Source organism: Typopeltis vanoorti, chromosome 10, assembly GCF_054136105.1.
Source record: "Typopeltis vanoorti isolate ZY-2024b chromosome 10, IOZ_Tvanoo_1.0, whole genome shotgun sequence".
In the NCBI taxonomy this organism is placed as follows: domain Eukaryota; kingdom Metazoa; phylum Arthropoda; class Arachnida; order Uropygi; family Thelyphonidae; genus Typopeltis; species Typopeltis vanoorti.
Window position 1 is genome coordinate 47,952,004 of NC_143558.1, and position 25,511 is coordinate 47,977,514.

The window sequence follows — 25,511 nt, forward strand, 5'->3', positions numbered from 1 at the left end:
TACGGTTCATTCCACAGACCTGCTATCATCTTGGTCACTCGCCTCTGGATCCTTTCCACCTCCTCCCCATCAAGAAGAAACCTAGGTGACCAAATCTGAGCACAGTAGTCGAGATGAGGTCTTATCAAGGCTCGATACAGAGGAACAATAACCTGCTTGTCTCTGCTTGTCAACGTATTCTTCAGCAACCAAGTGATTTGATGAGCTGATTTGGCCACTTTTGCAATGTGTCCCCTAAATTTCAATTCCTTATCCACCAACACTCCTAAATCTCGTGCCTCATCAATTTCCTGGAGCACAGTTCCACCAATGCAGTAAACTGCTGCCAATCTTTTCACCCCAAAATGCATAACCTTACATTTTGCCACATTAAATTGACATCCATTCTCCTTAACCCAGACCTCCAATCTATCCAAATCATCCTGCAAAATTTTGACGTCATCTGCATTCACTATTGCCCTACCCAACTTCGCATCATCCGCAAACTAATGAACTGTTCCTCTCAGATCCTTTCCTATATCATTAATGAACAAATTAAACAGCAGTGGTCCAAGAACAGATCCTTGTGGCACACCACTAGTCACAGGCCGTCTTGTGGACTCTACTCCTGAGTAAACCACTCTCTGATATCTCTCCATCAACCACGCTCCTATCCATCTCACCAACCCTATGTCCATCCCCATATGCTGCAATTTACTGATTAGAATTCCATGTGGTATCCTGTCAAAGGCCTTAGCAAGGTCCAGTAGAATCACTGTAAACCCATTACCCTTATCCAGTTCAGCCGTCACTGTGTTATAATACGTGAGCAAGTTACTGAGGCATGACCTACCCTTCACAAAACCATGCTGTCCCTGATACAGTATCACATTTCCTTCTATCCAATCTTGTATTTTCCTCTTGACTATTTTCTCTAAGACCTTGATAATGATTCCTGTTATGCTGATTGGCCAGTAATTTTCAACAGCAGCCTTGGAACCACCTTTGTGCAGCGGAACTATTTCCCCTCTTTCCACCCCCTTGGGACTGACCCAGACCTGAGGCTCAAATTAAACAAAATGGTTAAGGGCACTGACAATTCTTTAGCCGCTTTGCGTATGACACGAGCTGGTATACCATCCAATCCCACGGATGTATTGACATTGAGATTCTGTAATAGACTAGTTACCTCTACTTCATTCATCACATTTCCAGTATAAGCTGTTCGTTCTTCCATTCCTGCAAAGTCACCACCTGGATGATATACTCTTGCAAAGTGCTCGCTCAGTAATTCCACAATATCGACTGATTCGGTTACCTCCCTACCCCTCAGCATTTTTTAAGATCATTCTACCATGAGCATTTTTCCTTTTACTTGCAACATATTGAAAAAACTGTTTGGGATTCTCTATAGCCTGCATGGCCAATTTTTTTTCGTAATCTGCTTTTGCTTTTCTTACCACCCTTGTTACCATCCTGGCCTGAGCTTTATACTGTTCCTGCGCCTGATGGTCACCTTTCTCCTTAAATTCCCTCCACAATTGTTTCTTTTTTTGCAGCTCAAGCTTAATAGTGTTATTCATCCATTTAACCCCTACTTGATTTATTATTCGGACTCTTGGTATACAGTCAACCATTACCTCCTGCAAACAGTTCTTAACCACCTCCCATGCACTATCAACATCCAGCCCTTACAGTTTTACATGTCATGGCACTGAGCTAAGCACCACCTAAGCTTGTCATACTTACCAGCCCGGTAATTCCACATGTACCCTGTCTTAATTGTAAATTCCACTCCTTTAGCCACCTCCCAAGTCATGACTTTATGGTCACTCTCACCAATTGGTGGCAACATGGTCATATTCATTACAGCCACATTCTCAATTGCAATTAAAAGGTCCAGCATTCTCTGCCCCCTGGTATTTTCCACTACATGTTGCCGTCGATAGTTGTCCCTTAATAACCGCATAAAATCCAATTCCTTCCTCCCATGTGCCCTCTCCTCTTTCCAGTCAATGTTACCATAATTGAAATCACCCATAATAATTACCCTCCTTCCTCTCATTTCTTCTATTTGCCTATGCATACTATCCTCACCATCTATTCCATCACCTGGTCTATAGCAGCACCCAATTGTATATTTTGTTCTGCTAGATTCTATCTCACACCAAACAGCCTCAAATGTGCTCTTTTCTCTATCCTGCAGTTCAACTTCTATACTCCTTGGCTGCAGCTCATCAACTATCTCAATAACACTCCTCCCCCCTTTTTATTCACCCTGTCACTGCTGAACACGCTATACCCGTCGCATTCAATCCCACTAGCTTTATCATCTTCTGTCAGCCATGTTTCACTAATACCAACAACCTGTTGCCTGGAAGTGCCAACCATGGCCAAAAACTCTTCCTTCTTGTTCCTAATACTCCTGGCATTAGTGTATATGAATTGCAGAAGCCCATTTGCCCTATCCCTATTTTGATGCCTTATACTAACTATCCCATTCTGATTTGTTGTCCTTCGTACTCATTCATACACTCAACTGCAGCCCTAAAGTCTGCATATCTACCCCCCCCTTAATAAATCTAGTTTCCCTGAGTCTGTACATCCACTTCCACATCATTCATCAACACTTTTCAAGTCTCTGTACACCAACTCCATTCAAATATAACCCATCCATCTTATATAAGTCCTTTCACCCATCGAACTCATTCCACACATCCACAAATTCCACACCACTCTCCATGCATAACCCATGCATAAAGTCATTGGCAATTATGGCCCTCCTTCTAAACACTTCGCTGTCATACCGCGGTAAGATACTCACCATCCTAACTCTCTCACTCTTCTCTTTTGCTACCTCAAATAATTCCCCTCACATACTCTATCATTTCCATTTTGTCCTCTTTCAAATCATTTGTTCCTGCCACAATTATCATCTCTTTCACCCTCTGTTTTTGCAGTCGAATAGATTCGCTGCCGTCCTTGATGTTCGCACCCGGCTGGTACGACTTCGTTAAACTCTCAACTATTACACCTCTTAATAGCGAATCCCCACACAGCACTCGCTCCTTCATTTTATTGACGTTTATGAACATTCTATAATTTGCCATCACAGACTTTCGCCGGTTATTTGTCGGTATGTTCAGCACACATTTTTCCATACGCTCCAGTTGCCTTTTAGCTCTGTGTATCGCACCGTTCAAATGGGCAATTTCACTACTCGTATTTATCTCACCATTTTCATTATCAATCAAATCATCCATTCATTCTGTATTTCTACCTTCATTTACACTTTCAACGATGCTCTCACACCTATCTAGCACTACCACGCAATTCTCTAGCACACCGCCATTTTCTACATTCTGACTATCGTTAACGATATGACTCTGGCACACTAAACACACTTGAAATCCTATTCTCTTTACATTTTCTGCACATATTAACTCCACTATCACTTTCTAACCAGACTCCCACCGCTTATCGGAAGGCATACATCTCACAGACAGCACATTGCATAAATTCGTTTACATCAAAACTCTTAAACAAACATGGCGACCTGGCCGCCATTTTTTTCTTTATCGGTGCCATATGTACGCAATCTTATCTTAAAATTAATAATTAAAATAACAGAAAACACGGAAAAATTGCACAGACACACCAAGAAACAAAAAGCAAACAATACTACTTAAAATTCTAGTAAAATTTCTAATGTTAACACAAAATACTACTAATCTTTTCAGGAGCTCTCGACAAGCCGACGATCTAATCAGTGCGACACCAAGCCAATAATGGCAAATACCTGTTGGATTTCTGCTCAGGACATGGACTGTTATTACTAACACCATGTTCCAACATAAAAATGTGCAAAAATTCACATGGAGAGAAGAAGCAAGGAATAAGAAAAGTCTCATTGACTATGTTATTGTTGATAATGATGTTTTCTTCGTGGTGCAGGAAACCAGAGTGTGCAGAGGATTTGAAATAGGAAATGATCACTATTTAGTCTTGAGAAGTATAAAACTGAATTTCATATTGAAAAGAATAACACGTAAAAAAGTTTTAAAGTGAATAAAAGTTGAGCAGCTCTCAGTTGTGAACTGTAGACTAAAATACACAAAGATTATTGAAGAAAAAATGAAAGAGTTTGAGAACAGGAATCAAACTTTAGAGATACAGTGGCAAGCCTTGAAGAAAACCTTGATTGATTCAGCTAGAGAGGCATGTGGTGAGGTAGTCTGCAAGGATAGAAAAATCAGAACTCCATGGTGGATACACGAAGTTAAAGAGGCAGTGAAGGAAAAGAAGAAAGCATATTAAAAGTTCCTGGCAAATAAGTCAGCTTTTGCTCTTAGAGAACACAGAGAGGGACAAATTCCTGATGACTGGAGTAGAGCTCTAATAGTACTCATATATAAAAAAGGGAAATAAAACTGAATGTGAGAATTACAGAGGTATTTCCCCACTGAGTGTTCCTGGCAAGATCTATGCAAGTATACTTGAGAAAGCTAAACACTGGATAAAACTAGCTAAACAAAAGTCGTGGGAGGACTTTGGCAAGAACATAAAAAATAAATATCAAGAACATGGTACGATATTCTGGAGGTTGTTGAAGAAGCTTAGAAATGGAGGAAATAGTGTTGTAAAAGGAGTTAGAGATGATAAAGGTGACATGAAATGGGAGAAAAAGATATCCTTGAAGTATGGAGTAATTACTTTGAAAAATTGCTAAATGAAACAAGCAGTAATAGCACAGTGGTAAAAAACACTCAATAGGCATATAGTCAGGAATACATATCCATACTAGAAGTAGAAAAAGCCATCAAAGGCTTGAAATGTGGAGAGGCAGCAGGAGTAGATGATATTCGACCAGAAATGCTGAAGTATGGTGGTATAAAAGTCTTACAGTGGCTGCACTGCATAGTTCAGAAAGCCTGGACAGAGGGACAAATTCCCGATGATTGGAGTAGAGCTCTAATAGTACCCATATATAAAAAGGGAAATAAAACTGAATCTGAGAATTACAGAGGTATCTCCCTACTGAGTGTTCCTGGCAAGATCTATGCAAGTATACTTGAGAAACGGTTGAGAAGAATTGTGGAAGAAAAGCTTGGTGAAGAACAAGCTGGATTCAGACCAAATAGAGGCTATCAGAATCAGATCTTCACTTTACGACAAATAGTCGAGAAAGCATGGGAATATAACAAAGCTCTGTATTTAAGTTTTGTCGATCTGGAAAAGGCATATGATAAGGTCCAAGAGAGAAGCTATTCAATACGCTGCAGTTATATGGTGTCAATGGGGCATTATATCAAGCAATACTTAGTCTTTATTTGAGTTGTAAGTCAGCAGTTAGAATTGAAGGAAGTACAGGAAGATGGTTTGATGTTAAATCTGGTGTGAGGCAAGGATGTACATTATCCTCTCTGTTATTCATTATCTATATGGATCACATTATGAAGGAAAGTGGTATTAAACATGATATCAGAATTGGAGCTGTTAATGTCAACTCTTTGCTTTATGCGGACGATGTTATACTTATCAATAAATCCACTACAAGTTTGCAAGATTCCGTGACTAAATTGAATAGCTGTTGTAATAGATTGGTATGAAGGTCAGCATTAAAAAGACAAAGACAACGAAAATAGGTAGAATTGTCGAAAATGTCAAACGTGTTTTGAACGGGGAACCTATGGAACAAGTAAAAACATGTCAGCTACTTAGGCACGATTTTTAGTGAAGATTATTATTATTATTACGGGTATCTCCATGGAGTCAGTAGACTCATCGCGGGAGACCCAAGCTAGCAAAACAATATCTGTCATATCTCTTCTTGAATTCATTTACAGATGAAGAGCTCACAACAAAGTCAGGCAATGAATTCCACTCATTCACCACCCTCCAGGCAAAAAACCTTGTTCTGACACCTTTGTTAACCACACTCTTCTTTAATTTCCAGAGATGACCTCTTGTTCTTCCATCACTATCACACAGCTGAAACATTTCCCCTGCATCAATCCTATAAAAACCTTTTAGTAATTTGAATGTTTCTATCATATCCCCTCTTCTTCGCCTATCAACCAATCTCTGCAATCCACAAGCTCTCAATCTATCAATGTAGGGAGCATTTTTTATATCACTCACCAACTTTGTCACTCTTCTCTGAACCCTCTCCACAGCCTCCTCATCTCCAAGGAATCCAGGTGACCAGACCTGAGCACAGTAATCCAAATGTGGAAGTATCAATGCTTTATAAAGGGGAATAATAACCTCTTTATCTCTGGATGTCAGTGTGTTCCTCAACAACCAAGTAATCCTATGTGCAATCTTGGACACCTTAGCAATGTGTCCTCTGAACTTCATCTCCTTATCTACCAATACCCCTAAGTCCCTCGCCTCATCAATCTCTTGGAGTACCTTTCCATCGATGTAGTACACAGCTGGTAATCTTTTAATCCCAAAATGCAAGACTTTACACTTTTCCACATTGAACTGACATCCATTTTCTTTTGCCCATTTTACCAGCTTATTTAAATCCTCCTGCAAACTTTCAACATCAGCTTGATTTTTTATTGCACTACACAACTTTGCATCATCAGCAAACAACTGAATATCTCCCTTTAAGCCGTTTCCTATATCATTTATATACAAATTAAACAACACTGGCCCAAGCACAGAGATGGTAAACTAAATATGGAAATAGACAACAGAATCAACAAAGCTGGTATGGTAGGAAGTCAGCTGAATAAATGTATATGGAATAAGAGAGAAATTAGTCAAAACACTAAATTAGCTATATACAAGACAGTGTTCAAACCAATTTTAACCTATGGATCTGAGAACTGGCTCAGAAGTAAAACACTTGACCAAAGACTAGAGCCCGCAGATATGCGAGTCCTGAGAAAGATTAGGGGCATGAACAGATGGCATCAATGGCAATATCATATTAAAAACAAGGATATTAGGAAAGAACTTGACATTGTCAGCATCCAGGAATGCGTTAGCAGAGCTAATCTCAGGTGGTATGGTCACTTAAACAGAATGGGCGAGGAAAGATTAGCAAAACAAGTGTTCTCTGCCAGGTTGGCAGCAAAACGACCCAGAGGAAGACCAAGATATAGGTGGATTGATACGGTGCAAAGTGCCTTAGAGGATAGAAATATAAGATCTGATAATGATAATATTGGAGTCTTGACAAGCAACAGACTGATTTGGAGGAAAATTGTAGATAGGAAGTTAGTAATGATGTAAATTTTTCATGTAGTACTATCATATCTTGTATACCCCTTGAGGGTACATGTCAGGAATTTGATGATAATGATGATGACATATATAATTTTTTTTAAAAAAAAGGAAACTGCATAGAACAAGGTGTGAAGATTTATTTGTTTAAAGGTAGCCAAACATCTCAATTTCTCATTAAACTATGCAACACTGTCAGTTCTACAGCCACATCCAACAAAAATACACATATACAAGACTTTTTTCAGCACAATGCAAGATTATGTGCTATCATCATCATCAAATTGTGCACCCATTTCTGTGCCTACAGCAGGGTGCTGTAGGCACAGAAATGGGTGCACATAACCTGACAGCAGGTCCCTGTATCGTTCGCTGGTAGATGTACCAGGGGGCCCACTTCATTCCATGCAAACAGTCCCCCATACGAGGTTACCACCACCACCGGCCTGCACTGTATCCTGCTGGCATGAGGGATCCATCGCTTCATGTGCTTGGTGACGCACTCGTACCCTGCCATCGGTGTGCACCAACATGTACCTCGACTCATCAGTCCAGGCGACCTGTTTCCATGCATCGTGGGTCCAATAGTGGTGTTCCTGCACCCATGCTAATCGTTGTGCCTTGTGACGTGCGGTGAGCAGAGGTACCCTAGTCAGCAGTGGCTTCTATACCTATAGCGAAGAGATGGTTCTGGATGGTGTGGCTGCTCACACCTCATTGTTGTCTAGCATTGAATTGGAGAGTGATCTGTGGCACTGTGGTCTGTCTATCCACTGTTACCATCCGAGCTAGCCGATGCCGTCCCCTGTCATCGACACATTGTACACAATGGCAGTTTACCTGGTGGCTGTGGTCTTACCTGATTCCGTGTACTCGTGGTACACTTTTGACACCGTGGCCCATGAAAAGCCCAGTGTCTGCGCAACTTTGGAGATGGAGTGCCCCATATGTTTAGCTCCGACTATCTGGCTGTGATCGGATTCACTGAGATCTCGAGTCTTCCCCATTCTGTGCTCGACTATTACTCTGACGACACGCCCGTCACGCGCCACATGGCACTATTCCATTCGCCGGGGTGACCGCAGCACCATTCCATTCGCCGGGGCGACCACAGCACCATTTCACCAACACAGCAAATATCTCTAATTTAACTGCTCATGAGTGTAGTTAATAATTCAAACTGTAAGAAATAAACAACCTAAAGTTCTAATATGGCACTTTCTAATGCTGTATACTGTATATTGCAATGTTTTATACCTGTTAGGTTGATCTTAAGATGACTGTTTCCCAAATGTTTGACATATTAATGCAGCTATATTTGTTGAGATTAAGCAAGTGTGTCATGGCCAATGTTGACTTTAAAAAAGTTTCTCCAACTTGTAATGATTCTATATAGCACTCTGGATTTTTTTTCATTTGATCCTATATGAAGGTGTATCTCAAGCACAGTCTGCCAATCCTGACAAGCCATAATGATGATAGTAAATGTATTCTTACCTTCTCTAAGGCAGATTCAACAGATCTTCCTATCTGTCCATATTCACAAGACAATTTATATTTATTCTTTATATTCTGCAAAATATGATAGAGGATGGAGTTTGTCTTTTAGAGACAGCAATGGCCATGAAAAACTAACTTAATTTCAACAAGTATAGCTGCATTAATCTGCCAAAAATTTGGGAGACAGACAATCCTGAGATCAACTCCAATCCAAGTACTATAAAAAAAATTGTTATTTAAATAACATTTGAGGATGCCAAATTAGGACTTCCATGTCTTTTGTCTGTTACAATTTAAACTGTTTCCTATACTCAATGTTGCTTATATTGTAACCAGTAGTTGTGCTCTAAAGATGTTGGTTTGAAATCAAGCAAAATATTAGCCAGTTAATAAACATCTTAGTTTGGTCTTATAATACCAAAAAGTTTACAGTTTACAGTTTACTTTTTGGTATTATAAGTTTACAGTTTACTTTTGTTAACAGATTAACAAAAGTAAAAAAAAATAAATCTTCTTCTTCTTCTTCTTCTGCAGCTTCTCCCACTTAAGTGGGGTCACTGTTTCTTATGAGTCTCCTCCACACCTTCCTGTCTTGGGCTGTCACCACATCCAAGTTCTTCATCTTCAAGTCCTCTTCTACCAGCTCCCTCCATCTCTTCTTTGGCCGCCCACGCTTCCGCCTTCCTTGCACATCCATCTGCATGACCCTTCTTCCCACATATTCGTCCTCCCTCCTCATCACATGACCAAACCATCTCAACCTTGCCTCCTGTATCTTCGCTCCTAAGTTCGTAACTTTCACTGTTCCCCTGACATAGTCATTTCTCAGATGATCCTTTCTGGTCACACCGCACATCCACCTAAGCATTCTCATCTCTGCTACTTCCATTCTGCTAATGTTATTTTTCCTCAGGGCCACAGTTTCTATAGCATATGTCATGGCTGGCCTCACTACTGTCCTATAAATTTTGCCTTTCAGATTGATCGGCACCCTCTTATCACATAACACTCCAGCCATCTCCCTCCAGTTCCTCCAACCTGCTTGTATCCTGCATCCCACTTCCTTCTCACCTCCTCCATCTTCTTCCACTGTCGAACCTAAGTATCTAAAGTCTCTCACCTTCCTGATGACATTTCCTTCCAGCTCCAGGTCTGTCTCCTGGCCACCGCCCACTGCGCAACACATATACTCTGTCTTACTTCTGCTCAGTCTCATACCTCTCTCTTCCAGTACTTTTCTCCATCTTTCCAGTTTAGTTTCCGCTTCTTCTCTTGAATCTACACACAGCAAGATGTCATCTGCATACAGCATTGTCCAAGGTGCATCTTCTCTCACCTCCTCTGTTACCACCTCCATCACAATATTAAACAGAAACAGACTTAATGCTGACCCTTGATGCAAGCCAACTGTTACTTGAAAACTTTCTGTCTGTCCCAAACAGGTCCGAACACTTGTCTTCACATTTCTGTACATTTCCTGCACCAACCTGACATATTTCTCTGGCACCTTCTTCTCCCTCAGACACCTCCAGACTTCTTGCCTTGGCACTTTATCGTATGCTTTCTCCAGATCAATAAATACCAGATGTAGCTCCCTTTGTTTCTCTCGATATTTTTCCATCATCTGTCGTAACCCAAAGATAGCATCTGTTGTTGATCTACCAGGCATGAAGCCAAATTGTTCCTTTGCAATCTCCACCTCCTCCCTCAATCTACCATCAAGAACCCTTTCTAGGATCTTCATTGTGTGGGACATCAACTTTATTCCTCTGTAATTTTTACAGTCTTGTGCATCCCCTTTACCCTTGTAGATGGGAACAAGAGTACTCTCCCTCCATTCCTCGGGTATATTTTCCTGTTGGCAAACTTTCATGAACAGGTCCCACAGCAGGTCAATTCCCTCTTCCCCCAGTGCCTTCCATGCCTCCACTGGAATTCTAAAAAAAATAAAAGTAAAAAAAATAAATAAATAAATAAAAAACACACCCATAAATAACATAAAAAAAACTTGCCTTTTCTTTATTTTATCACTGCTATGGTAATTTTCTTGTACAAGATCATCAGCCATTACACTTAAATTTTGAAACCTTTCTTCCTGTTAAGAAAAAAAATGCAAATTCCATTAAATAAAAAAATACAGGATAACCTCACTTAATAATTCAATAATACAACTGCAAAAAAGTACTGATATGTTATGATTAATAAAACCAAGTTGGCATATTTTTTTTAAGCATTTTAAAATTAGGTATTTTATGCTACAATGGCAAAATGAATTTGACAGACCCTTAATTGGTACTTGGCAGACAAGTACCAATTAAGGGTCTTATAGATTTGTTTTCTGCATTCATATAACAACTCTGCTATAGCTGGCTGGATTTTAATTTGATTTAAGCCATTTCCATTTTGGTTTAAACCACACTATCTCTAGTGATGAAATTAGGCTAACAATTCGAATTGATACACAAATATAATCAAATGCAAATGTTAAGATCAAAAATGATTGAATTATTAAAGTAGACAAGCATAATTAAATGACGGACAAAAAAATAAAAATCTATAAACCCAGTAAGTGAAACCAAAAAATTAAAAAATAGATACAAAACACGATCTGTTTAAATTATTCAAAAACAAAAGAATCCAATATGTTTATATATGAACTACAAAAAATTAGATCTTTCAAGATGATTTGATTCATATGAAAGGACATAGTCAAAAATAAGTACATGTTAATGCTTAAAAGTTGGATGAAGGATAAAATTTTAAGGTCTTATACCTTTGTAATGGAAGTGTTCACATAATTTTGAGATATTCCAAATATTTATAGATGTGGTTTTTGTACAACCACTGCATCTGTTTGCTTAATTATGTTAATGAAAAAGAATAAGATAAAGGAACAAAAACTGTAATTGTAAAGTATAAGAAAATTGAGAGTTGTTAAAAACTTATCAGAAATTGTAATTATAAGCCACTTATTTACCATCATAATGGTTATTTAGGATTTTTCAATATTACTAGTATGTCCTCTCTCTCTCCATCCCTCCCTCTCCTTTAAAAATATAGAGAATTTCTGAGGTAGGTGTGCATATGAACATCTTAAAGGGCAATAAAGTTTGTTACAAATAAGTATGTAAGATAAAACATCCTTTTAAATTAACAGTCTTAGGTTTACTATAAGCATATGTTATACTCTTCTTTCCCTTTTCTATCAATCACTCTTGTTGGGGTCAGCCTATAAGTCAAGTCTTAGTACACTGTAATGGTAAGTACCATAGCTAATTAACCTCTTTGAGGATGAAAAATTTGAGTTGCCAGAATTAAAAATCATGCCGCCTCTGAATTTTTTTTTTTTTTTTTATGAAACTCTCCACAAAAGGTTGTAGACCTACAGTATGCTAGGTAGATGAGGGATTTTTTTGTTCCTTTTTTATTAATTTTCTATATTTTTTGTATTTTTTTACACAATATGGAAACCCTGCTATAAAGACTAAATATGGATCTTTTTCATGGAGGTCTTGTAGTAGTGGTTGTTGTATGGTTTCTCTTCTTGGGTACATTGGTGAACAGATTAACGATGTCAAGGATAGCAAGTAGATCAGTAGAATTTATTGTAAATTCTACTGATCTTTGGTGCATTGGGCTTAGCAAGCTTTCTAGATATTTGGATAGCAATGAAGTTAGAGAATATTTTGCATCAACAATAGGTCTCAGTGGCAAACCCTGGTTATGCACCTTAGAGACCCTATAGATCCTTGGTATGGGGATGGTGTCTTGACTCATGATGGAAAACACAAGAATTCTCACAAAATTAGTCAAGTATTCAATAAAATAGTATTCTATTCCATCTAGTTCTTTCTTGCGAAGTAATACTGGCAAAAAAATATTTCTAATATGTCCTTTCTTCACAGAAACCTACACAATAATAAAGGTGGTTCTAATCCATTGCGGTTCTGTTTTAATAGCATTATCATTCAAGCAAATTGTTATCACTCTCTGTATTTATTATTTCTAGTTTTTGTGTTGGGTGGTGGCAGGAGTCTATATGTACAAACTTAGCAAGTTTTATTTCACACTTGGGCACACTGGATTCCTTATTTAATTAAGGAATCCAGTACTCCAAAAAAATTTGGCTTTATGATTATTATTATTATGTGACACCTCCAAGGAGTCCAAGGAATCAACAAGGGAAGACACCCTACTCTACAATTCTCCACTCCATCCACCAACTATATAGAATGCACTACCATCATCATCATTTACACATAATGCCATCTACTGCCCACCACCACTAGTATATTTTGTCTGTAAATTGCATGTGTTCTCATGGCCAATTTGTCTGTATGCAAGTAGAAAAAAAAAAAATGAGTTTCCAAGAGGGAAAAACCTGGTAACAGATTAACCTGTTAATATATTAATCCTGCTACTTCCATATGAGATCAGCTAACCCACCTTCAGTTACAATAAACCTACATAAAGATTTCTCTCATCATGATGAGAATCAAACTTAGGCCTTTCCCAATCAAAAGGTATAACATACCATTGTTCTTCCGCTTGCATTACAGAGGTGCTTATGGAAAATGTAATCTTTTGTTTCATTACATTCCATCAAATTACAATCAGTTCACATCTATTTTCAATTTAATTCTTATTCCTTTACTTGGTGGGTTTGTAGTTTGCAATTTGTATTCCAAAAATTTCTTTTGTGTTTTATTTTAGTTTCCTTGTTTTATTCTTTTCTCAATCTATAAGTAATTTATTCATAAAGTCAATTACTAGTTCAATCATTCATGGCCTTCACTTCATTTTATATCTCCACAAAATATGAAATAAATTCTGTTAATCAATATAATATTGCAAAGTACTCATATCATATAGTATCTATGAGCCATGATCAGAGCTTTTCACCAGTTTATTAGTGAGTGAATAAGTTGTTTGTGTGGCTCCCACCCACAAAAGGTTTTTGTAAACCTATAGTACATTTGTAGATGTTGAGGATGTACAACAATAAAAGATGCACAACACCTAAAGATGTTAACAGACATCTATGTGACAGTTGGATTTGAATTTATGGCCATGGTAGGTGGGAGTAGAGATGTGCCTGATTGATTAGAAATTAGAATTAGAAAGTGATTAAATGATAAAGTATGTGTGCATGTGCGTTATTATATATGTCAAGAATGAACTGTGTTTTCATCTAATTCCCATTCTAATGGGGGGGGGGATCTTTTTTTGTACCACAGAAATAGTAAACTTTTTTTATCAGTAACTGCATGTAAATTGTTATCTCTAATATAAATTTATATTAATATATATTTAGTACCTATTATTGCATAACTGTGTTTCTTACCCTGGCCAGGATATCTGCACTGATGGCTTCATGCTTTTTCACAGTGGCTTCAACCTGAGCTAAATTGCTGCCATACCTAGGGTCAGACAATACTTGGGTCATTTCTTTCAGGTATCCATCACGCAAAACACTCTAATAAAAAAAACAAAAAAAACATAAATTGGAGTTTTATATACCTTAAAGAAATTTTAAAAAGGAAATGTAGAAAGTTAAATACAGTCACTTAACAAGCAGTTTGATCTGATTTAAGAATTGGCTTGATTAAAAATATTTTAAAAGATTTTTTGAACTCCATCTACAAAGAAAACTTAATTAATAATGAAAAAACTGGAACTAATAAATGAAAATGAGTTGCAATCTCCTGTTATAACAACAACAGGGATATCTACTAAATTAAGTGAAAAGCATATAACTTTACTATATTCACTTTCAAAAAAACATAAGACAAAATTATTTCAGATATAAACACGCTATACAAAGTGACCATGAGGTGATTACCTGGGTGGTTGCCAGCAGTGCGAGGACCTCTGTGAGAAAAAGGGTATATGTGGAACTACAAGGAGGGGGGGTGATTATGAAGAGCTCAGGAGATAGCTTGCAGGTGTAGCATGGAATGAGGAGTTAGCTGGAAAAGAGATCAATGCAGCTTGGGGAATTTTCAAAAACTATCTAGTACATGCAATGTCTAAATGTATTCCAAGGGTGAAAAGGTTAAATAAGGTAGGTGTGAAATGGATGAATAGAGAGATTAAGCATGCGATACAGAGTAAAAGGTCGTTATGGAGGCAGAATAAGAGAAGTGAAATAACCAATTCCATGAGGATTACAAAGACCAGCAAGGCGGGTGACTTGGTTGGTAAGGGTAGCAAAAGTGAGGTATGAACAGCACTTAGCTAATGAAGCCAAAAAGAATTCTAAGAAGTTCTTTCGATATGTAGTCAGCAAAAGAAAGAATGATTATGGAGGGATGACATTGACTGGAGAAAATGCTATAAAGACAGCTGTTGCAGAAGGTGTGGCGGAGATACTTAATGAACAGTGCATAAAGGTCTTTCAATCTTGTGAATGTGACTTCATGGAGAGAGAGTGAGAGCAGTTGATGATGGGAAGGAGAGACTGACTGTGAGTGAGCAAGAAGTGTATGGGGGAGTTGAGCAAACTAGATATTAATAAGGCTGTGGGACTTGATAATATATCACCGTGTATTCTGAATGAATATGCCAGGGAGTCGATGCCTGCCTTGACATATTTTTTAATACGAGTCTTGCACTGGGTCAAGTTCCTAAGGAGTGGAAGGAGGGCAAGATTGTGCCACTTCATAAAGGAGGTGATAGAACTCAAGCATCAAACTATAGGCCTCTCTGTGTGTCAGGTATTGTGGTTAAGTTGTTGGAGAACCTAGCAAGAACTAGTATCCAGAACTGGGTTGACAACAGTAGTATTATCTTTGATGAACAGCATGGATTTGCTAAAGGGAGGTCATGTTTTAGTAATCTAATTACTTATTACAATAAAGTGACTGCTTCCTTGGATAGAGGATAAGGATACACAGTAATATACTTAGATTTCACAAAGGCTTTTGATAGATTACTGCATGATAAGTTGATAGTCAAACCAGAGCAGATGGGGTTGGATATTAGATTAGTGCATTGGATTAGAGACTGGCTATCTGATAGGTATCAACAAGTTGTGTATGGGGGAGCAATATCCAGGAAAAGGAAAGTCACTAGTGGAGTGCCTCAGGGGTCTGTTTTAGGGCCATTACTGTTTAACTTGTATATTAATGATATTGGTGAAGATTTGGATGGAGATATTCAGTTGTTTGCCGATGATGCAAAGTTGGGACAAACCATGAAGAGCAGAAAAGATGTTGTGGCCTTACAAGAAGACATGAATAAATTGAGTGATTGGGCACAGGAATGGGGATGCAAGTTCAATGTTGCAAAATGTAAGGTTTTAAAATTTGGGAAACAAAGATGGGATGCAAAATTTATGCTTAATGAGGATATACTGTTGGAGGTGGAGGAAATAAAAGATTTGGAGGTGATAGTGGATAAAGATCTGAAATTTAGGAGACACATTGCCAAAATTGTGAAGACAACACAAAGGCTTCCGGGAATGATGCGGAGGACACTGACTTGTAGAAGTAAGGAGATTTCTTGTTCCATTGTATAAGACTTTCATTAGGCCACACATAGACTATTGTGCCCAAATTTGGTCACCTGGTTTTCAGAAGGATGAAGATATGTTGGAAAGGGTCCAGAGGCAAATGACTAAGGTAGTTTCTAACCTCTGGAATGTTGAATATGAGGAAAAATTGAGAAGATGCAATTTGCAGAGTCTGGCAGACAGAAGAAAGAAGGGAGATATGATAGAGACCTACAAGTTAGTAAGGGGTTGTTATAGGATCAATGTTGGAGAGGTTCTACAGAAAACAGTGGGAGATCAGGGGAGAACCAGAGGTCATCCCTGGAAACTGTATAAAGAGGGTGTGAGTAGGGGAGTGAGAAACAGGTTTTTTTCATGCAGAGTTGTGAATGATTGGAATGCCTTTACTGAGAGCATGGTGTCTGCAGAGAATTTGAGTGTGTTTAAAGCATAGTATGATGAGCTGTATGTATGATAAAAGGACCTTCCAGATGAATCTTTGACTCCATGGGGTCTTAGGTAATAATAATAACGACAACATGACAGGGTATTACCATAAAATTTTATATATAATAAGCATATGTGATACATATTTTATCTTACTTGAAGGGGATGCATATTATACATATGTATAGTTATGATAATAGTTATATGTGAAATCAAGCAGCACTGAACTCTTTCCCCCACCCCCATATTCTTAAATACTGTGCCTGAGTATCATCAGTTTAAATTCATTTGTTGTGGTAGTCAGTATCAAACAGTATACATTGAATTGCTATAAATGTATACAACAGTATACATTCATAAAATGTATACTGTTGTTTTAATTTTAATAAAATGATCTACTTTGTGACAGCAATGTTATACTCCATGGGAAAAGTTGGCTGTTTTGAAATATGCTGATAGTCACAGCAACCAGGTCAGCATCTGGTAGCATTAACAAGGCCAACATGCAGTTGTGCAGAAAGGGACTTAGATGTTGTCTCAGAATGATGGTGATTTTTAGTATGATGACAACAATAATGAAATTAACACTACAACAATAGTGGAGCTTTTTTTTCTAGCCACAATGACAGTGAAAATGACTTACAGGATTTGCTAGCAATGATTAAAACATTTTTCTTCTCATATATGGCAACATTTAATTGCCACATAAAGATCTAATTTATTGAAAAAATGCTTAAAATTATATATCTTTATCTGAAACTTGACAGAACTATGCCATTAGATGCATATTATAACACACAAACTTCAACTTCATCTTTAGGTCTAAATTAGACATACATATTATATACTAATAAGTATTACACTTGAGATTTTATGGTAAAACACACACACACATAAACATCCTTGTACAAATTAATGTGAGAACAGAAATACATATAAGACAAATGTTTAATCTGCAGTTGCTGAAAATATTTTTCTCTTGGTAATCAACAGACAAGAAATTGTATTTCATTTTAATCCCATACCCAAGTATAAGCAAACAAAGTGTGCATGTGAATTATAATCCATGACTAGGCTATTTGTATAAAGAAGCTGGTGAGGTCAACAGTCTTTACGTACACTGGTAAGTAGTATGGTAACATCCTACTACCCTGAGACCAATTAACTTTCCACCTTTAGTGGAGTAATTTTTACAAAGACATTCTCGCATCCTAGAAGGGATTGAAACTTCAGGTCTTTTCTAACTAAAGGGCATATAGTCATTTTTTCAACTCTCTACTGTGTAGTTATTTTCACTGTGAATCCCATTATAGATATGTGATAAGATTCATTTTCAGAGATAGTGAAAATGAAAACACATTTGGTCTGTCTGGTCTAGATGACTAGGCGATGAGTAGCATATCTGCTCTTCAACTGACAGGTCCTAGGTTTAAATCCTATCATGAGCATGGATACTAATATACTGAGGATTAATAATATGTTTAAGATGTTTTTTGTGCAAAATTTACTTATCCTTAGTACAGGATTAAACACAAGGTTTATAATACCAAGGATTATAATACAATTTTTTTTTTTTAAAATAATAGTTTCACACTTTTAAACAAAAATAGAATTTATTAAATGCTGCTATATATTTTGCTCAATATATCATGAGCATCATTCAGGAAGAAAGCAGAAGAACTAGATTCAATATTTAACTTACGAATACATGTCATACAGCATGCAAATACTTCAACATGTCTCAGCTGCAGCTGTATGAGCAGGAAGAAACAATATTAAGGTTCCAGAGAAATAGGTATAGTTATGTAATTAATTTTTTTTAAAATTATAAACATAATATACAGACTATAAAGCTATTTCAAGTTATAGGAAGTAATTGCTATTAAATGTTTAAATTTTTTAATCACATAATGATACACATTTCCTAATAGTGTTTCCTGCTACTTGTACAGCTGTGACCAAGACACATGGAAGTATTCACATGCTGTATGACTTGTTCTTATGTTCAAACTTAAATGTCAGCCAATCTTCTGATTTTTTCTTGAATGATGCTCATGATATGAGCAAAATATATAGGAGTATTTAATAAATTCTAGTTTCCTTTATGTGTGTGAAACTGTAATTTTAAAAAATTGAATTGTTTTCTATGAATGTCCCTATTAAATATCTGAAACAAGAATATAATTTCTTGTCTATTATAATTTACCTGATTATGAAGTGAAAAAAAAATTTCAACAACTATCACTGATGTATAGCATTTTAAAATTGGTTTGGCACTCCCTTGTATTCTCTTTGATTCATTATGACAGCTGTGGTACATACCCCTATCTCTTTTGGTTATAATCATTTTCAGACTGTTATATAAGCTTTTCAATGCTGCTGTTTTTTTTTTTTTTTTTTTTTTTTTTTTTTTTTTTTGTAGATTGATGCACTTTGGAGATTTGGATTTTATCTAAATATTAGCAATAACCAGATAAATACTGTTAGCCAATGTGGGAGGTAGGTCACAGCTTTGACAATCAATGCTTGTTAATTTCTAAAAATGAGTAGTTGTATACAAGCGATAGTAAAGTTATGACCTTTACTGAGGGTGTTGAATGCTCTTTCAGTGACTATTATATGCAACTTAACTTACTTTGGACAGCCTAACAGACATGCTAACATCTGCCTTGAAAAACATCAAGATTACATTCATTATCACCATTATAGCACATCAGGATTAGCAGACTACAGTCTAGGTACCCCATCACCCAAAATTATATGGAAGAGAACTACTGTGCTGCAGAGAAATTACTGGAAGTCTGAGAGACTATCTTTAGAAATCAGTACTGACTATGAACGAAGCACTCCTATAACCCTGATATGTATTGATAGTCATTTTAAGACCAACTAATCTTTTATCCTTGACTCCAGTTCTAGAGGATACCATGATAGACATTACTTCCTTTTTGTCCCCTCCATTTATAATTTGTGTTACCACAGCTAACTGTGGTAATACAAATGAATGTGTTCTTTAGCTATGCTTGTGATCTGAAGATGCTTGTTTGAAATTGAAAAAAATATAACAACTTAATAAATAATACCTTTATTTTGTTCCTCTGGTGTTGTTAATTTCTAAAAATGATTTTTCTAAAAATTTTTCTAAAAATTGTTAATTTCTTATACCATGGAACACTAATGTGTTCCATGGTATAAGTAATTGTGTTCCATTCTAACAATTAATCCATTTTTCTTCATAAATTTCTTGACTTTTTTTTTTCATTTTTTAAAAATAGTGGAAAGTCTTGTTGAAAAACAATCCTTTGTTCTAGACTGAGCATTCATTTTCAACTAGGACTATGCTTACATTGTAAGAGTGGGGTATATTTGTCATTATTCACTATTGAAAGAAGTGATCCAGTGCTTTTTTTTAAAGGCAACATCCCACCAAAACTGTTTTTAGATGTTTAGTGAACTGATATAAGGTATTCTGTGATGGTTTATTTTTTGTCCCATTCCTCTTTCTTCCTTCCTTTCACACACTGTACCCTTATTCCTTGGATGACTGAAGCAAAACAGACTCACTAGAAAACAGCGCCTTTCATCATTCCTGTATTATTATTATTTTTTTTTTTTTTTTTTTTTTTTTTTTAACAGAATGTAGGTTTTCTTCCATAATTGACTTTATTAAAACGTCTTTCTCAATTTTAGATCTTTAAGCTTTAGATCTTTATATCTGACATTTTTTCCCCCAAGAACATTATGGAAAATAAACATGGTTAAAAAAAAAAAAGGGGGGGGGGGATGAGCTGGCATGGTTGGATGAGTGATCAGTGGATTTGAACCTCCAGACAAAAGGCTGCAGGTTTGAATCCAGTTAGGGCATGGATGTTTATGATTGTCTCTCCCCTTCATATATTTATTCATTTATACAAATATTTGTATAAATATATGAGTATACACTCTCCTAAGATACTGGGTCACCATGGGAAAAGTAGACCCAAACCTCCTGCAAATGGAAGAGCCTTTATCCAGCAGTGGGACTGATATAAGATGAATATCATCATCATCAAGAAAAAAAAGAGATAGAAAACTTTTTCTTTTTTTTTTTTTGATATCCATGATAATATGGATGCCAAAACAGACGTAGGTCTCAGATAAGGTCCAAGACCCATGAATAAATTACTGATAATATAAATAAAAAATAGCAAAATTCCAAAATATAATGGTAGGAACAGTTAAAGAGGTGTGTGGAAGGACAAGCAGAAACTGAAAAGCAAAAGAAACTAACTGGTGGAATAAAAAAATTAAAAGAAGCAGTAAGTCAAAAACTAAAGCTTTTTAGAGTTCAGAAAGACTAATTCAAATGATGACAGAATTGTTTATAATGAGAGAAAGAGCCATGTAGGAACTTTATATTCTTCAGGGAAACACATAAGAGAGAAGGCTGTTCCAAAACAGCAGTACAGGAATGAATGAAGAGGAAGAAAATATAAGCATACGTATTATTGTAAAAGTGTTTTATTTAAGTTAATTCCTTAAAGCTTTAATACATATAATTTCAAGAATGTTTATTCGGTTCAACATAATAATTCATATAATAATATAGTTTGAAAAGACCTGGGCCTGAATCCCATTCCAGGGTATGAAGAAACTTTATAAGGGTTTTTTTGACTGAAGGTGAGCTTTTGATGGAAAAGCAGAATAAAAAATTCCAAACCTGGAGATAACCAGCCAGCAAATGCACAAATTGATATATATAAATAGCACACTCTTTATAGTATTATTTGCCCTAACATAGCATTAATAATGTTTCTGTAACCATTATTTGGCTCTTACAGACTGCTGAGCCTAACATCTGAAGAGGAGATGAAGACAATAATACAGTGAATTCAGAGTCCTGAGATTCAATAAAAACTTATTTGTAATATATTATAACCACTTTAAGTAATAAAATTTATGCTCACCTTCCTTTCAAACCTATAAGCAAGGTTTTCTAGTTTTTCTTGCCTGACTAGTTCCTCTCGTAAAGCTACTTCTCGCCTGTGTTCTGCTTTTTCAAGTACATCCCATGCCTTTTCAATATCGTGAACTAATTTTCCTTCAGGTGGAACATAAAGAGGTTGGCCAAGACCTTTCATTTTGGTCTGGATGGCAAATAGCAGTGCTTCAATTTCACTCTTTTCTTTATACCTGTCATAATAACAAGAAAATTCTATTCTTACTCAACAAGAATATTCAAACCTTTTTATGAAAGATATAAAAAAAAAAAAAAACTTATTAAAGAGAATGTACCTTAAAATATCAACATAATTAACTTTAACAGGCAATAGAAACATTTTAATAGTATAAAAAAATTTATACAATAAAAAGAAAGTAATAGCTTCATTTGATATGAAGAATGCATACAGTATATATTTATATATACTGTGATATAAAATAAAGCAAGTTAAAATAATAATTAGAAGTTAAGGTTGGGTTAGGTTAGTTAAGGTTAGGAAAAATGCTTCATAGCAATTATTGATCTGTAACGACTTTTATATAGCACATTAGTTTTCTTCCATCTAATTATGTGTGATAGTGTCAATACTGCTGGTCCAGATTTGCCATCATAATGGTAGTGAATGGATTTCTTATGTTCGCCAAGGTTGATGTTAACAGATCTTCCTGTCTATCCATAGTACGCTAAGTCATAAGGAACCAAGGGAGAATGCTGGTCTTGAAATTCACACTTGCTCTTGTTATCATTCAGGGAGTGAGAGGCGTGATTCAAGTCTGATTAGTGGAATAATGAATTACTGACCATTTTAAACTATATATTTAGAAATTTATGTACATTTAATCATACAAATACAACATTTATTTTACAAATGATATTCTATCTTTTTCAATTTAGCTACTTGAATACAAATTCCACCCTATGGTTCTTCTTTATGAACTGGTCAATAACATCATCATAAAAAGTTGATTATAATTTAATTTTCCCAAGCAACATGCACACCTGAAAAGGCTGGCTGAAGCTCATTGGCTAGAGTTATGTTGACTGCGTATGGCCGTGTTTAAGCAACAGAGTGAGACAACGTGAAATGGCTGTGTGCGTGCGCATGAAATCACAGTGCTGCTGTGAGGACCTGGAAGCACCTACAACCGAGCAAGCCAAGATAGCTTTGACTAGACGAGCAAGCATCGGCCTTCAATACACAATGCAAAGCTCAATTATTGCCACACAAGTTTAAGATGTCTTCTGTCTACAAAAATAAAAGCCTAAATGGAATGCTTATAAATGCATGCATTTATTAACAAATAAATATTACTTCTTTCTCAATTAATGAGCTTGCGCAGCAAGCATAGCAAGCATGGAGAATTTGCCCCTGTAAGGAACCTCAAACTCCTGGATGTGCTAAAGGATGGAGTTTGTCCTTAGGAGAGTAAAGCTAAGTTGCTCATTTTGATATCTTTTCAGATGTGGTACATCTGAAAAGATAGCCAAAGGACTAATAAAATACTTCACACTACTTCAAAGCACACAACATCAGTGGATCAGCTCAAGTTGAGGCAGTGTATCTAGTCCTGATTAGATGCTGGTTCAATAACAGAGTCCTGCTATTTTGCCTTTGTTTTTGAAATTTGGTAGAATTTCAAGTATGTATTGAGTGCTAGTTGATTAGAACATCAAAGATGGTCAACTTTCAGCCAGCTAAAGTTCTTCAAGTTTTCTAGCAAATCCTTACTTCAGGACTCTAACCAATAATTTCAGCTTTTACTGGCAACCATCTATACTGTTTTGTTCTAATTTATGTGAGAGCATGTTGCTCTCTAGCTTAATGTATCTCTTAATGATTTGTAACCAAATAGATAATAACAGGACTCTAGCTTTGATGTAGTAAGGTTTTTTATTTCACCAGAGGTCAGTAATGGCTGACCTAATTATGACTTTAGCATACGGATTGTAATGTAGCTTGTTTTTTGTATATATGTGTACACTCCAGATGATGACCTTGATATGAAAGTCAAAACGTCAAGTGATTATTTTGGTTTATATTAAACTGAAGTTTTACTAAAACTTCAGTTGTTCTGTGTTTTTTCTTGAAGTTTTAGTAAAACTTTAGGAAAAAACACAGTAGATGTTTCCATAATTTTTAATAATGAAGACTGTTAAAATAAATTATGAATAATGTCCAACACCTAAGCTTGGCCATTAAATTTATAAAAATTTTCCTCACTGTGCATACATTACTAGCACACAACCTAACTGCAATGCTTTGCAAGGTAAATAGCCTATACAGTGTGTGCCTTTTTTACTATTCAACACAGGCATGCTGTGTATTTGTATTCATACACTTGCATAATTTTTACTGTTTGTGTGTGCTGGAATCATGATTAGAAAAAGGAACAGAAGTGAAAAAAGTGTACTCAAGAATAGATGCATCAAAATTGATCTAAAGATGAAAAGTATTAATAAAAAAATAAGTATCTGGTACAACTCATCTGATAATTATCTGTTAAAAAAATTCTGCTCCAGTTAAATGTGTCCTGTAACACATATTTAAAAATTTTCAAACTTGATTTTTGTATCATGTTAAAGATGTTTTAAATGCCTGTCACAAGTTCCCCTTGCCATATACACAAGCAACACTCTTGAATGTGACACTTCCATAACATAATGCTTTTTCATGACAAAAATTTCTGAAGATGTTTTTAACTTCAATTTAAGCATAGACAAAGCAACTGGAGGATGTATCCTAATGCCTCATAGTCTTAAAAATCCAAAGAGAAATAGATGATGCTTTTAGCCTGTCATCAAGAAATCTAGTTCAGTGATAATTTGAACCAGCTGTCATACCTGTTCTTGAATTCATTCATGCTACATGCACACACAACATTCAACAGCAATCCATTCCAATCATGCACTACTCTATGAAAGAAAAAACTAGCCCTAACTCCCTTTTTGACATTCATTTATTCATTCATTCATTCTCCTCACTTTCCATAAAATGAAAAATTCCATCTACTGAAATTCTGTAGAACCCTTTTAGACGTTTGTAAATCTCAATCATATCACCCCCTCTTTCTCCTACTTGCTAGTGTCTGCAGCCTATAAATTCTCAATCTGTCTTCATAATCTGTATTCCATAATCCTGATATCATTTTTGACATTCTCCTTTGCACTCTCTCCACCATATCAATCACCACAGAAACCAGGAGACCAGACCTGTGCACAATAGTCCAAGTGAGGTCTTATCAAGGTCTTGTAAAGAGGTAAAATGACTTCCTTATCTTTACATGTCAAGGTTTGTTTCAGCATTGCCATTATTCTCTTAGTTGGATTTACAATTTTTGCTATATGACCATTGAGAACTTCAACTTCCTGTCTACCAAAACTCCAAGATCCCTAGCCTCATCAGTTTCTTCAAGCATAACCCCATCATATAATATGACACTGGATATCTTATCACACCAAAGTGCATGACTTAACATTTATTAACATTGAAATACCAGTCATTTTCACATGCCCACAATTCCAGCCTATTCAAATCATTCTGCAAGTACTGCATATTATCAGCACTCCTGATTACCCTAGCTATCTTGGTATCATCATCATCAGCAGCAGCAAATAGCTGTATGTCACATCCTTCCCAATATCATTAATGCACAGAAGAATAACAATGGATTGATCCTTGAGGCACACCACTGGTTGCCTTGAATCTTGCTGATTCACCTCCCCCTCCCTTCCATATACTACTTTCTGATATCTGTCAGTCAGCCATCCTCTTATCCATGCCAATAGTTTATAATCCAATCCCATATTTTCCAATTTATGCAGCAGTATTCCATGCTATGTTCTTTCAAAAGTCTTAACAAAATCCAAAAGTAT

General features: G+C 36.3%; 1 protein-coding gene across 1 annotated transcript in view; it reads right to left on the bottom strand.

The window, feature by feature from the left end:
- Positions 1 to 25,511, bottom strand: part of kst (spectrin beta chain, non-erythrocytic 5 kst) — a 687,893-nt gene that overhangs the window by 511,932 nt on the left and 150,450 nt on the right. The window contains exons 9-11 of the mRNA XM_090398802.1: positions 21,604 to 21,829; positions 14,063 to 14,194; positions 10,731 to 10,813 (exon numbers count right to left, since the gene is read on the bottom strand). Of these exons, the coding sequence (XP_090254928.1) occupies positions 10,731 to 10,813; positions 14,063 to 14,194; positions 21,604 to 21,829 (441 nt within the window). The remainder of the gene's footprint in view (positions 1 to 10,730; positions 10,814 to 14,062; positions 14,195 to 21,603; positions 21,830 to 25,511) is intronic.